This window comes from Cololabis saira, chromosome 23, assembly GCF_033807715.1.
Source record: "Cololabis saira isolate AMF1-May2022 chromosome 23, fColSai1.1, whole genome shotgun sequence".
Taxonomy (NCBI): Eukaryota; Metazoa; Chordata; class Actinopteri; order Beloniformes; family Belonidae; genus Cololabis; species Cololabis saira.
This window is the reverse complement of record NC_084609.1, coordinates 32,970,589-32,985,339: the sequence shown is the minus strand read 5'-3', so window position 1 is coordinate 32,985,339 and position 14,751 is coordinate 32,970,589. Positions and strand designations below refer to the sequence as shown.

Sequence of the window (14,751 nt, the reverse complement as noted above, 5' to 3'; positions counted from 1 at the left end):
ACCGTGCTGCTGTTATTGTTGTTGTTTTAGATTTGGATACAGGAAGAAGAAGCAGAAATGACAGGAATTGTGTCATGATGTTCTCCGTGCGTCGCTGGTTTGATCCAGATATCCCTAATGATTAATTACCATGTATACAGGGATAACCCTGTTAGCTCACGCATGGAAACACATTATTCCCAATGTTTCAGTCACCGGAATATTGACCCAAATTGTGACTGCATGTACAGGTAGTCCATGTTTGCTCTTTAACCTAGGTTTGCATTAAACAGTTGAACACACGCTGAATCTGTGAATGGAAGCAAGCCGTCGCCGAGATCAAGCCCCATCAGAGCTGATCTGACTTCACCCCTCGCCCGTGAGTCACGGACCGTTTTAGAAAAGAATCAAACTAAGGGGGATGGGGGGGGACACACACATTGTCTCATTGCTTCCTTTGTTATTCAAAAAGTCTCAGCAGCAGTGAGTGCAGGGGTTTGGGATTGGGCCGGCGTGGCTCTGCCTCTGCCCTCTCATGATAAGGGAGGCAGGGCCGGGCGGCCGCTCTGCAAACAACTTTGCAGGAGAGTGAGAACTGATTGAGCACAATACAGCGCTGAGCAGAGCCACTGTGGGAGAGGGAGAGAGGAACAACGCTGCAGCCAAGGAGACCACAGAAACACTCTTCCCTCAAATCCTCAGCACTGTAGAGACAGAAGGCAGAGACAAAACGACAAAAGCATTCTTTGCTTTCAGTCTAAAAGCAAAAGAAAAAAATATAACAATACCTTGGGCGAGATCATTTTCTCTGAGATACAAATTTAAGGCGAAAGGCGTGACAATCTGGTTTATCATCAGTGCACCGTTTCCACATCAAGAGTGAAGGATTGTAGTGCTGCACTGCATGAAGGATAAATCTGTCTGGGAGAAGAAACGAGCAGAAACAGGATGAGAGCCACTCTGAGAATCACATGGCTGCTACTTTCTCTAAGTGAGTACTGTTTTACCTCAAATACATTCTCCTGGAGGTGGCGGGGCTGAAATGATCCGTCAGAACTTTTCTAAAAACTAAAATGAAACTTAAAACATGTGTATGTGCACTGTGTCATGGCGAAGAGAGGAGAAGGGTCAGGTGGTTTGTTATCCCTATTCACAATGCTGCTACTCCTGCATGAAGATAGCTCATTGTAAATGTAAAACTCAATTTAACTCTGAGAATCACATAGCTGCTACTTTTAACTCAATTTAACTTGACCGAAAATACAAGAGTTGAACGAGGTTTGAGTGTTTTCAGAGTAACGTGTTGCCCAGACTTTTATTCCCCGGCCAGAGACATTCAGGGAAGAGGAGTAAGTCTGGTCTCGGCTTCTGTTTGAGCTTTTATTCACATCTATGTGGCTGAGGAAAAATGGAAGTCACAGTTTAAAACTACACTTACCAAACAACTTCAGAACAAGTTGGGACATTGTGGAAAAGTAGAGCAAATAGAACAAGTTAAATGTGGCTCCCAGACTAAAGAAGTAACACAAGTTGTTTTTGTGATTTCATTTGTTAATATACAGGACTGTCTCAGAAAATTAGAATATTGTGATAAAGTTCTTTATTTTTTTTAATGCAATTAAAAAAACAAAAATGTCATACATTCTGGATTCATTACAAATCAACTGAAATATTGCAAGCCCTTTATTATTTTAATATTGCTGATTATGGTTTACAGTTTTAGATTTTGATTCCCAGAATATTCTATTTTTTTTAGATAGGATATTTGAGCTCTTAAGCTGTAAGCCATGATCAGCAATATTAAAATAATAAAAGGCTTGCAATATTTCAGTTGATTTGTAATGAATCCAGAATGTATGACATTTTTTGTTTTTGTAATTGCATTACAGAAAATAACAATATTCTAATTTTCTGAGACAGTCCTGTACCTACATTTTCTTCACTTGAAATTTTCAATACTTATTTTGTCTTTTTATTTCATCAATTCATTGTAAATGGTTCTGACTGTGGTGGGGACGGGTCAGGACGGCGTTGCTCCACCTGCACCCTCCGTAACCTGTGCAGGATGTTGCATTGGTTTGTTGCGTAAGTCGCTCTGAAACGTCCGCGTACATCTCTCTGTTAACTGTGACGCTGACACAGTCTTACAGCATCACACAGCCCGAGCTCTGGGCCTGATGTGTGTTCACAGTCTGCTGATGCGCATTTGCGATTTATTTCACCACAACACATATTCCTACTGATGGTCCTCTCTAGACTCAGCAGCTCCAGGCTGGAGACACTGACCTGCCCCTGGGCACCGCCAACCGCCAACAACACGCTTCATTCAAGCACAAGAAAGGTGCTAAGTGTCATTTGTGAACGTAGTTCTGTATCGTGGTGCTGGAAGGTTTCCACGGCGATCCCTTATCCGTCTGTTCATAGCAGTTATTGATGATGCGGTGCCTTTCTAAGTTGTGACGCTTTGGCTCGTATCAAAAACTAAGGAGGAGCTCGTACAAAGAAGAAACTGATTAACTCATTGATTATAAAAATTCTTGGTTTGGTAGTTCACGTGTGAAAGTGTTCATGGATAGACGCTGAAGGCCACTTTGCCTCCACTGTATTCACTGGTACATGTTACTGTACCAGCCAATCCCAACAGAACCAACACTGGAATGATCTCTATTGATCGACAGGTCTCCTGATGGGTGTGGCTTGTGCTGCAAAAGAGTTTTACGACAAAAAATGAGACTAGAGAAGTATGTCGGAAAATTGTTTTTTCTAATTTGGGGATGTAGATGCAGAAGAAAAGTCCCTTGCAGTCCTGTCTGCTTTCTACGGAAAAGTATCAGGGCCATGCAGGAGAAAAAATATTTGAGAGAGGAAGATTTTTTTTTTTATTGTGCACTTCAAGAATAAAGTCGAAATTTTGTGTATAAAGTCGAAATTTCGTCAATTTTCGACTTTTTTCTCGAAATTGTACTTCAACGTTAATCTCAACATTTCAATGTTTTTCTCGACATTTCGCCTTTTTTCTCGAAGTGCATAAGGAAAAAAAATCTTCCTTCTCTAAAATATTATTTTTATTTCCTCCTGCCTGTCCCTAATACTCTTCCGTAGCTTTCTCTCTGCACTGCTCTTCATGTTTGCCCCCCCCCACTGTGTGGATTAGAGATCCTTGAGGGAGTCAGACCCGGAGCTGTCACGTTTTCCCTCCAAACCCGTCTGTCCGAGAGCTGCGTCACAGACAGACGGGCTCTAAATAAAGAAGGGCAGCCCTGACCTCCCTCGCTGCCTAAAAGGCCAAGAAAGGGCTTAGTTTTAATTATGTACCTGCTTTTTCTCCACTGCAGTCATGCATTCAGAGAGGAGGCTTTTGTTTTTCCAGCGTGTGAAAAAACATGGTTGGTACAGCCCCGATGTCTGAAGGTGGTCAGCACTTTGTCCTGAACACACCAGCGGGACAGGTTTTTAACGCGTGTGAACATGCATCTGTGCGTGTTTGTTTAACACAGTTATCTCACCGACGAGGCGGAAGCCAATACACAAACATGTACGTGCGCATTTCAGGAGAAAACCGGAGGGAAAAAATATCTGATTTTTCTTTTTTCCTCTTCTTTGTTTTTACATTTAACTTCTAATAGACACTATATAGATAAAATTGAACTGAATTAAACTGTGACATCATCAGATATTTCGATGTGCAGAGGTCCTAGTATAAAGCCTGTGCACGCCCGTTCTTTCATTAACATGAAACCAAGTTGATTGTTTATAACGGCGCTTTTACACTAGTACCTACTCAGCTCGACTCAACTTGGCTTTCAAGTTTCTGCTTCCACCTGCCTGCTGTGTGCTGTTGACGTCCCCGGCCCCGCAGTCTGGCCCTCGGCAGGATGTTCCCCCTTATGATCCAGGTCCTGGTCCAAGTTTCTACCCCCTTATGATCCAGGTCCTGGTCCAGGTTTCTACCCCCTTATGATCCAGGTCCTGGTCCAGGTTTCTACCCCCTTATGATCCAGGTCCTGGTCCAGGTTTCTACCCCCCTTATGATCCAGGTCCTGGTCCAGGTTTCTACCCCCTTATGATCCAGGTCCTGGTCCAGGTTTCTACCCCCCTTATGATCCAGGTCCTGGTCCAGGTTTCTCCTTATGATCCAGGTCCTGGTCCAGGTTTCTACCCCCCTTATGATCCAGGTCCTGGTCCAAGTTTCTACCCCCTTATGATCCAGGTCCTGGTCCAGGTTTCTTCCCTCCTAAAGGGGAGTTTTTCTTGCCACTGTTTGGCTTAAGGCTTTTCTCCCACTATGGGAGTTTTTACCTGCCATTGTTTATGTAATAATTACTCGGGGGTTTATGTTTATGTTCTGGCTCTATGGAAAGCGTCTAGAGACAACTTTTGTTGTATTAGACGCTATATAAATAAAATTGAATTGAATTGAATTGATACATATTCATTCTGTAAGCTTTGAAGGAGCATTTTATATGAGAACGCCCAGCAGGATGGCCACCATGTTACCATGGCGAAACAGGAAGGAACAATCCCTGACTCTCGTGTCAGCCTTTCATGTTTGAGTGTGGGCCCCATCGTTCTGCAAAGTTTGTTGTAATTAAGAATTTGAGCCTGTAGGTGTCACTAAATGCTACTGAATCTTACAAAGACTCCCCTCGCACGTGAAAAACAATATGAAGTAAGTATTTTAGATAAAAGGTGAAACATCATTGCGTACCAAAAAGAGGTCCCTTAGTTGTCTCCAGTTTAAGCTTTCAGGAGATCCTGAACCAAGTTTTTGATATTTATGTAATTCCGATCCAAAGACCTAGCTTAGGTGTGTTCATTAGGGCCACCAGGGCTAGCACCAGGAGAACTCACGGTAACTCCGTTGGAGGAGACTGGACCGTTTAACTTCCCCTCGAATATTATTGTTCAATCAGCAAGAAGACAGTGGTTTCACCTCCTGGGGACATTTCAGACACATTCACAATCACATTCGCAACGTTGGACCGGCAGTCCAGCAGTTGGACCAGCAGGTCCAGCAGTTGGACCAGCAGGTCCAGCAGTTGGACCAGCAGTTGGACCAGCAGGTCTAGCAGTTGGACCAGCAGTTGGACCAGCAGGTCTAGCAGTTGGACCAGCAGGTCTAGAAGTTGGACCAGCAGGTCTAGAAGTTGGACCAGCAGGTCTAGCAGTTGGACCAGCAGGTCTAGCAGTTGGACCAGCAGGTCTAGCAGTTGGACCAGCAGTTGGACCAGCAGGTCTAGCAGTTGGACCAGCAGGTCTAGCAGTGGGACCAGCAGGTCCAGCAGTTGGACCAGCAGGTCTAGCAGTGGGACCAGCAGGTCCAGCAGTTGGACCAGCAGGTCTAGCAGTTGGACCAGCAGGTCCAGCAGTTGGACCGGCAGGTCCAGCAGTTGGACCGGCCGGTCCAGCAGTTGGACCGGCAGGTCCAGCAGGACCAGCAGTTGGACCACCATGGTCCAACTGGGGGAGTTGTTACCACCATGGTAACAACTCCCCCTCCCTGCCAACGGCAGGAAGTGCCATGTGGCTCTGAGTAGTACGTCCCAATTAATGCATACTACTGATATTTACTCAAAAGTGTGCCGAACTTAACTATACTTTTTAGTATATACTGTTTAGATTGGTATTTCGGACGCACCGAAAGTCTTTGTGTTTGAGTTCTTGTTTGACTTACCTTGTTTCCATCTGCCCTGATCGTCTGCAACTATGTCTCGTTAACCCTTCTGTATATCTGGTCTTGTCTTTCCCTGCTCCCTCCTGGTCCGTTCTGTTTTGTCCTCCATGTGCGTTGTCACGTTTTTGTACTTTTGATCACGTTTAAGCTCTGGTTTTTCTTGCAATCCTGCTCAGCAGCATTTTTGATTTTGTTTTAGTTAATAAATCATCATTTTTGGAATTCCTGCTCTCCTGCATCTGGGTCCCCACACATACAGTCCCTGACACTGTCACTCAGATAGTGGGCTGAGTGACAGCAGGAAGATGGGGGGGGGGGGGTGATATGTAATAAAGGTTAGAGGTTAACAAAACCTTCCACACAGAAGTGATGAGCATCTCAGCGTCGGACCAGGTTTCCAGCCTTAAACCACTGTACTCAAGTGAAACCGGGCTGAACAGATCCTGCAGACTGCTCTCCCAGTGTCTAAACGCGTGTTAACATTTTTGGACGGTGAAGGGTTTTTGCAAAATTTAGTTTTCAGTTTTATTCACTATTTTATGCATTTTTTATTTATTCATAAACGTAGACCTGTCTCAGCTTGAGACAGGTCAGACCAGCTAAGACAGGTATAGTAATGCATCATTACATTAGAAACAATAAAAGCTGAACTAAAGAAGACAAAAGGAGTTTTGGTGGAAGGAGTAGCAGGAGCAGTGTTGGTCATGGGTGTAGCAGGAGTAAACCTGCAGGGCGTGCTATGACCCGGGGGCTTCTCTGGACACCGCACAGGCTAGACCAATGTTGAAAGAACCATATTGGAGCAAAAACACAAAAAACAAATATGTCTGGAGCCGCAAAAAATTTAAAGTCTTGTATAAACCTTAGAATGAAGGCAAATGGCGAAAGACGAAATGTCGAGAAAAAAGTCGAAATGTCGAAAAAAAGTCGAAATGTCGAAATTAATGTTGAAGTACAATCTCGAGAAAAAAGTGGAAATGTTGAGAAAAAATCCGAAATGTCGAGAAAAAAGTCAAAATTTCGAGAAAAAGTCGAAATGTCGAGAAAAAAGTCAAAATTTCGAGAAAAAGTCGAAATGTCGAGAAAAAAATCGAAGTGTTGAGAAAAAGTTGAAATGTCGAGATTAAAAAGGAAAGGAAAAAAGGAAGAAAAAAAGATAAAAAAAGGAAAAAAAGAAGAAAAAAGGAAAAAAAAAAAAGGTCAAACATTTTTGAAAAAGCTCCAGGACCCACTAGGGCGGCGCTAAAGAGCCGCATGCGGCTCCAGAGCCGCGGGTTGCCGACCCCTGGGCTAGACCCACCAGGGGCTCCACAATAACACTTCACATTGCTGACACACGGGGCTCCCTGCCCTTCTGGGTCCGCTACTATTTAACAAACAATGAAAGTTGATTGCAGTCAAAAGTTCAATCAGTATAAGGGATGGCAGCAAACACCAATCCTGGCACTTATGCTTGTCTTTAATTACCAACAAGGTGAGGATGTTGCTTCCACTGTAAATTTAAGGATGCTTTCACACCTGTCCCGTTTGGAGCAGTTGTTCCGAAACAGGGAGCGTTTCCCCCTAAAGATCGGTTCGTTTGGTACATGTGAACACAGCAATCGCGCTCGGATGCGGGACAAAACAAGCGAGCCGAGATCTCCTAGGAGAGGAGGTCTCGGCTCACTTCCATTCCAGACCTGGAAACGGTTCGTTCACAGTGAGTACAGAATCCACACAGCACACAGAAACACACAGAAACAAACTAGCCACGCTCGCTTACGATGATGCTCCATAGTCGTTTTTCCCGGGGTACGGAAGAGGAAACTCCTTCCGCGTTCCTTTCTGACCAATGAGAGAACAGTTGGTTCATGGCATTTGTTAACAGCTTTAAACCTCTACAGACGGTTGCCTTGAGAACACAAACACCACAAACAAAAAACTAAACAACTGTATCGATTTAGCCCCTGAATCGGAACAAAACAAACGGGCCACAGATCTGAAAGCACCCTTAGACACAAAACGCCTTTTTTATTTAGTCTGCCCTCATTTGTTTCAGCGACTTGCGAACAAACATTTGAAACAACTCCAGTTCCATGTTTGAGCTGTGCAGATGACCTGATGGAGGTGATGTCACGGCCGGAACAAGCCCGAGGTGGTTGGGGAAGAAAGAAGCAGCATCACTTATCAGTGCCGTCCAGGACTTCCTAACTTCTACACAGGGTGTCTTTTTTTACCTTCTGTTTTGGAGCTTGTGGGCTAGCGTTTGTCCGTTTCCTTCGACATAACAGGCAGTCATGGCTGTTGGTCTGTCCCACATGTCTGAAGCCTGCTGTCTGCAATGGGAGGGACAGGAGAAACAATAGTGTGTGTGTGTGAGTGTGTGTGTTATCAACATCCTGGCTGCAGAGAAGGGCGTAGCTGCAGGAGACGGCCTTGAGCGCCTAGCTCCACTTTTTTCATTCGGAGCACACTGCTGTTTACTGACATTTTATACGCCGCCATCGTAGGAGACGCGGCTCCAGGACATCAAAACGGAGGTTTTTCCATTTTTAACCACTGACCTAATGTCCTCTTCGTTACTCTGTTAAAACGCCACCAATCTCTTCAGATCAATTCAGTTCAATTCTGCTGTTTTTATGGAGCTCATGACATATGTCATATCAAGGCACTTCAAGATTGCAGTTCAACTCATTTAAAATGAGTCCAGTTAATACAAAGCCAATGAAAACAACACTAATAATTTGAATTAAGAATTATAATAATTATTAATAATAATTATTGCTTCGCTAAGGAAACGGACAGATTGCATCATAACTTTTCTTTGATACAACCCTTCAGGCCCCATAGAGCTCCCTCTGGCTGCGCTAGGACAGTTTAAGATCCTTCTTTCAGGCAAGGCAAGTTTATCTGTACAGCACAATTCAACACAAAGTAATTCAAAGTGCTTTAGATCAACATTAAAAGCGACAAGACAAAATTAAACAGTAAATAAAAAATAAAATGAACTAAAATGATAAGAAAAGAAAATAATAAAAAGCACAAGTTGTTAAAAAGTAAGGCTTAAATAACTAATAAAATGTAATAAAACCATAAGAAAAGAGGCAAAATAATAAAAAGCACAAGTTGTTAAAAAGTAAGGGCAGTAGAATACAGCAGGTAAGTATTTAATTTAAGGAATGTGCTTCAGTAAAGAGTAATGTTGAAGTACAATTTCGAGAAAAAAGTCGAAATGTATTTCAACTTTATTCTCGAAATTTCTACTTTATTCTCGAAATTTCGACTTTATTCACGAAATTTCGACTTTATTCTCGAAATTGTATTTCAACTTTAATCTCAACATTTTGACTTTTTTCTGGAAGTGCACAATAAAAAAAAATCTTCCCCTCTCAAATATTTTTCCCCCTGCACGGCCCTGATACTCTTCTGTAAACTTTGGACTGCGAGAACGAGAGCGACAGGTGTTATAGTTTAACTCCAGGATCTGAGGAACACCTGTGCAGTTTTGTTGGATTCTGTTTGTACCAGCAAGGACATTGCATGCACATCAATGCAACATATCCCAGAAACCCTTGCTGCTAGTGAAAGTCAGTGTTTCATCAGTGTCCAGCGCTGCAGACGGAGCCCCTATCCTTCACCTCTGTTCTGACCCTGCACTCCCTTACTACCCAGCATGCCATGCTGCACTCCCAGGTGTCACGGTATCAGTCCTGCGGCTGGTACTATCAGGGACCTAAATTCACCTCCTCCCCCTCATTCTTTTCCTCCCTCCTTCTTTTTTATCTTCACTATCTCAACACTCATTTCTTCTGCCCCCTCACTTCTCAGCTTTCAGGAAAAACACAGGACTTCTTTTCCATCAGCTGTAATCAGCGCTGATGTGAGTTTGTGATCTAATTCACAAGACAACATACCCTGGCTGCTTACTTTGGCTATTTTAAGGAACATGTTTTACAGATATATGATATATATCTCAAAAAGATGAGAGAGGCCTGTCATTTTCATCATAGGTAACTTCAACTATGAGAAACAGAATGGGGGGAATAAATCCAGGAAATCACATTGTAGGATTTTTACTGAATTCATTGGTAAATTCCTCGGTAAAATAAGTATTTGGTCCCCTACAAACAAGCAAGATTTGTGTCTTTCACAGACCTGTAACTTCTTCTTTAAGAGGCTCCTCTGTCCTCCACTCGTTACCTGTATTAATGCAGCTGTTTTAACTGGTTACCAGTATAAAAGACACCTGTTTTAACTGGTTACCAGTATAAAAGACACCTGTTTTAACTGGTTATCAGTATAAAAGACACCTGTTTTAACTGGTTACCAGTATAAAAGACACCTGTTTTAACTGGTTATCAGTATAAAAGACACCTGTTTTAACTGGTTATCAGTATAAAAGACACTTGTTTTAACTGGTTACCAGTATAAAGACACCTGTTTTAACTGGTTACCAGTATAAAGACACCTGTTTTAACTGGTTATCAGTATAAAAGACACCTGTTTTAACTGGTTATCAGTATAAAAGACACTTGTTTTAACTGGTTACCAGTATAAAGACACCTGTTTTAACTGGTTACCAGTATAAAAGACACCTGTTTTAACTGGTTACCAGTATAAAAGACACCTGTTTTAACTGGTTATCAGTATAAAAGACTCCTGTTTTAACTGGTTATCAGTATAAAAGACACCTGTTTTAACTGGTTACCAGTATAAAAGACCCCTGTCCACAACCTCAGACAGTCACACTCCAAACTCCACTATGGCCAAGACCAAAGAGATGTCAAAGGACGTGAGAAACTAAATTGTAGACCTGCACCAGGACCAGGACCAGGACTAGACCTGCACCAGGACCAGGACCAGGACTAGACCTGCACCAGGACCAGGACCAGGACTAGACCTGCACCAGGACCAGGACCAGGACCTGGACCAGGACCAGGACCAGGGGGGGCGTCAGCAGCACACAACAGTCATGTGGAAGCAGCAGCGGGATGACCAGAGGGGGGGCGGGGGGGGTGCAGGCAGGCGGAAGCAGCAACAGCAGACATCCACGTAGGCAGGTGGAAGCAGCAACGGGATGACTGGGGATGGGGGGGGGGCCCGGGAACACAGGCCAGACACAGGCCAGAACGCAGCTCCCGAGGCTCCAGCCTGCAAACATGCACAAAAGAGAAAAACACTGGAGAGACGTGGTCTCTCCTGCTGATTCCTGTCAGTACTCGTGCTGCTGCATTCTGGATCAGCTGGAGCCTATTCAGCAAATTACTTGGACATCCTGCTAACAACACATTACAGTAATCCAGTCTAGAAGATACAAACGCATGAACTAGTTTTTCTGCATCACTCTGCGAGAGGATTTTCCTAATTTTTGCAATATTACGGAGATGGAAAAACGCTATTTTACAAACCTGATTAACATATGGTTTAAACGACAAATCCTGATCGAAAACAACACCAAGGTTTCTCACAGTTGCACTGGAAGCCATCGCAACACCATCTAGTCCCTTCCTAAGATGCTCTGGACCAAGAATGATAACCTCTGTTTTATCTGAATTTAGAAGCAAGAAATTTCTGGACATCCAGTCCTTGATGTCCCTAAGACATGCCTGAAGTTTAACTAACGGTTCTGTTTCATCCGGCTTCATAGACAAGTAGAGCTGCGTATCATCAGCATAACAATGAAAGTGTATGCCGTGATTCTGGATTATACTTCCCAACGGCTGCATGGATAAACTGAACAAGATTGGCCCTAGCACTGAACCCTGCGGAACACCATAACAGACCCTTGACTGTTCTGAAGAAAACTCATGTACATGAACAAACTGGAACCTATCAGATAGATATGATTTAAACCAACGTAGAGCTGTCCCTTTAATCCATTTGGATGATGCAGGAGAGGGTTGGGAGAATGTTACATGGTCAGATGAAACCAAAATAGAACTTTTTGGTAGAAACACAACTTGTCGTGTTTGGAGGAGAAAGAAAGCTGAGTTGCATCCAAAGAACACCAAACCTACTGTGAAGCACGGGGGTGGAAACATCATGGTTTGGGGATGTTTTTCTGCAAAGGGACCAGGACGACTTCTGCTAACTTCTTTTGAATTCATTGCAGTCCAGTCCAAAAAAATTGGAGGTGAAATCATTTTGACAAAAAAAAAAATGCACAAAACAATACAAGCTCACTGTTTTTCCAGAGGGAAGACTCATATACTACGTTTACATGCAGTGAAAATTCAGGTTAAGGTCAATATTCTGGTGTATATTTGAATATTGTATATTCCAGTATTTTGATAATTGGAGAGTTAAAATTGCGCATATAGGGCCCGATTTACTAAGATCCTAAATAAAGAGTACTAAATTGCGTGTGCACTGAAAAAGTTTGCACGTGCTGTTGTTGTGTGTTTTGCGGGTGATCAACTAAGAATGCTCGCGCAATTGATAACAGGTGCAAACCGCAGTATTTAAATGAGGTGTTGCGTGTCTTACGGTTTTGCGCAATGGAGAGTCTGGATGGAAAGCAGGATCGCAAGCGCAAAATGAAATTTGACGCGGTGGAGTTAGAAATATTAGTGGAAGAGGCAAATAAACACATTCATGAACTACAGCAAAGAAATTTAAACATTACCAAAAGTGTTGTGCCGTATTCAGCACCCCTGCCGTGAAAAGCACCCCCTCGTCAACACATATTACCCACAGATCTCTTATTCACGAGTAAATGTCAAAAAGGACTAAATGCTCATGTTTAATTTACTACAAATGACAACGTACACACAATGACAAAAATTATATTCTCATTCCGTGTCACGTTCTGTTTAGCGTCCAGTTTTGTGTTAATGATTCGTGTTTAAATGCGCTCATGGATTCCACAATAGTCATACTTTCCCACAATCACAGTCACAGATAACAAAAATTGGGTAAATGGTTATTCATGTCTTTAATTAATAGCCTGCTTACTGTGTTGTCTTCCATAATATTTGTAAATATATAAAGTATAAACTCCTAAGTATTTGTTTGTGTGATTGTGTATGAGGGGGTGTTTTTCACGGCAGGGGTGCTGAATACGGCACAACACCACAATAACAGCAGCCATCGGTGCGTAATGCTGGGCAGATTAGCACCTTCCTTTCGAACGTGGTTCGAACCAGAATATGAGCAAATTCCGGTTATTCAAAGGGGTTATTGGTGTTTAAATGGCCGTGCACAACCGGGTTATTGTTAATATTCCGGTTAGAAAAGGGTTATTGAAGAATGGCAGCTTTATTTTTAGATTGTTCTGATTTTTTTTTGTTGCCCTTACCATAAAAAACGTATTTGGAGATGCACATTTGCAATTGTACGTAATTATATTTGATTCAAGATTTAATGGGATGAGCATTAACCTCTACAGCCATAGTACCACTGGATACCACTGCTGCTGCTGACATTTCCCCAATGCGGTAAAAGGTTAAAAAGGTTTTCTTTATCAAGTGTACACTGATTGCAGCCGACTCGTCTCTGGATCTTCGGTTATCAGAGACAGGTGGGTTTAAAAGAGAAGTTTGTCTTAGGGCCTGATTTACTAAAGGTTTGCGTGCGTAAAAACGTGTGCAAACTTGACATCACCCGCAAACCGATGTGCCAGCTGATCTACTAACAGCGTGCAAAGAGGACTGCACCTCTCAAATGAGCAAAATAGCACACGCTATTCATTTAGTACTTTTACCCTGATCAATAATCAATATGGGGCGTACCCGCCAGAAATCGCTAAATACTGGGAGGGGAAAATGCAAATATGTCCATTTACCACGCGCAATGAGATTTACCAAGCCTGAAAGTAATTGCGGGGATTGTGATTGCGTCTGTATTTAATATGTTCGAAAGGAAGGTGCTAATCTGCCCAGCATTACGCACCGATGCTTGTGCCTGATTTGAGGACTGGGGTGGGGATGGCTCAACTTATTGTGAGGATTATTGTGAGGATGCAAAAGGAGAAAAGGAGAAATATTTTATTTGAATGTTAAATCGAGTATTATTCAGCAAAAGGTTGCCACAGGAGGCACATTCATTGTTTTATTTGTGATAATAAATAAATCACGTGTTTTCATGGAGAAAAAAGTGTTTCTTCTTATTGTGCGCCAATACTTACCAATACCCCCTCGTCTGACAAAAATGATATTCTCATTCCGTGTCACGTTCTGTTTAGCGTCCAGTTTTGTGTTAATGATTCATGTTTAAATGCGCTCATGGATTCCACAATAGTCATACTTTCCCACAATCCCAGTCACAGATGACAAAAATCGGGTAAATGGTTATTGATGTCATTAATTAATAGCCTGCTTACTGTGTTGTCTTCCATAATATTTGTAAATATATATAATATAAACTCCTAAGTATGTGTCTGTGTGAGTGTGTATATATAAATATATTGAAGTGTCAGTGTGTTGTTTTTTTTCTTGGTCTACTTATCATTGAATATACGAGGGGGTGCTTTGCACGGCAGGGGTGCTGAATACGGCACAACAATTTGCCTCTTCCACTAATATCTCTAACTCCAACTCGTCAAATTTCATTTTGCGCTTGCCAACCGTAAGACACGCAACACCTCATTTAAATACTGCAGTTTGCACCTGTTATCAATTGCGCCCGCAATCTTAGTTGATCACCCGCAAAACACACAACAACAGCACGTGCAAACTTTTTCAGTGCACACGCAATTTAGTACTCTTTATTTAGGATCTCAGTAAATCGGGCCCTTAGTGTCTTAAATCTTCAGTAACCGAGAGTAGCGTCCTCTGAATCGTGCAGATTTATGTTCTAAGTTCACTTAGAGGGTTGCTTTATCTCTTCATAGTTCCACCTGCTTGGTCCTGTGTGTGAAGGTCGCTGTGGAGTGTAGGGTGGGGGGATAACAGAGCTTTAGTTTATCCGCAGGTTGTATAAAAACACACGGCAGTCTGGTTTCGAAGGACGGGAGGTGTGTTGTTTGCAGAAACTGTGTGAGTGAGAGAGGGCGGTCATTAACGCGTGCCTGGTAGATTTACTGCGTCTTAAACCTTTCTTCACTTTCTCCTCTCTAAAAAGGCTCCCACCAATTGGACACTCTCCTCCCTTTCATTTACCTCCCTAAGTGTTTTTGCATT

General features: G+C 42.7%; 1 protein-coding gene across 1 annotated transcript in view; it reads left to right on the top strand.

The window, feature by feature from the left end:
• The first annotated feature begins 535 nt into the window (after positions 1-535).
• The window catches only part of podxl (podocalyxin-like), a 53,259-nt gene continuing 39,043 nt past the window's right edge, over positions 536-14,751 (top strand). Inside the window, exon 1 of the mRNA XM_061714243.1 lies at positions 536-970. Coding sequence (XP_061570227.1) covers positions 928-970 — 43 coding nt within the window. The 5' untranslated portion in view covers positions 536-927. The remainder of the gene's footprint in view (positions 971-14,751) is intronic.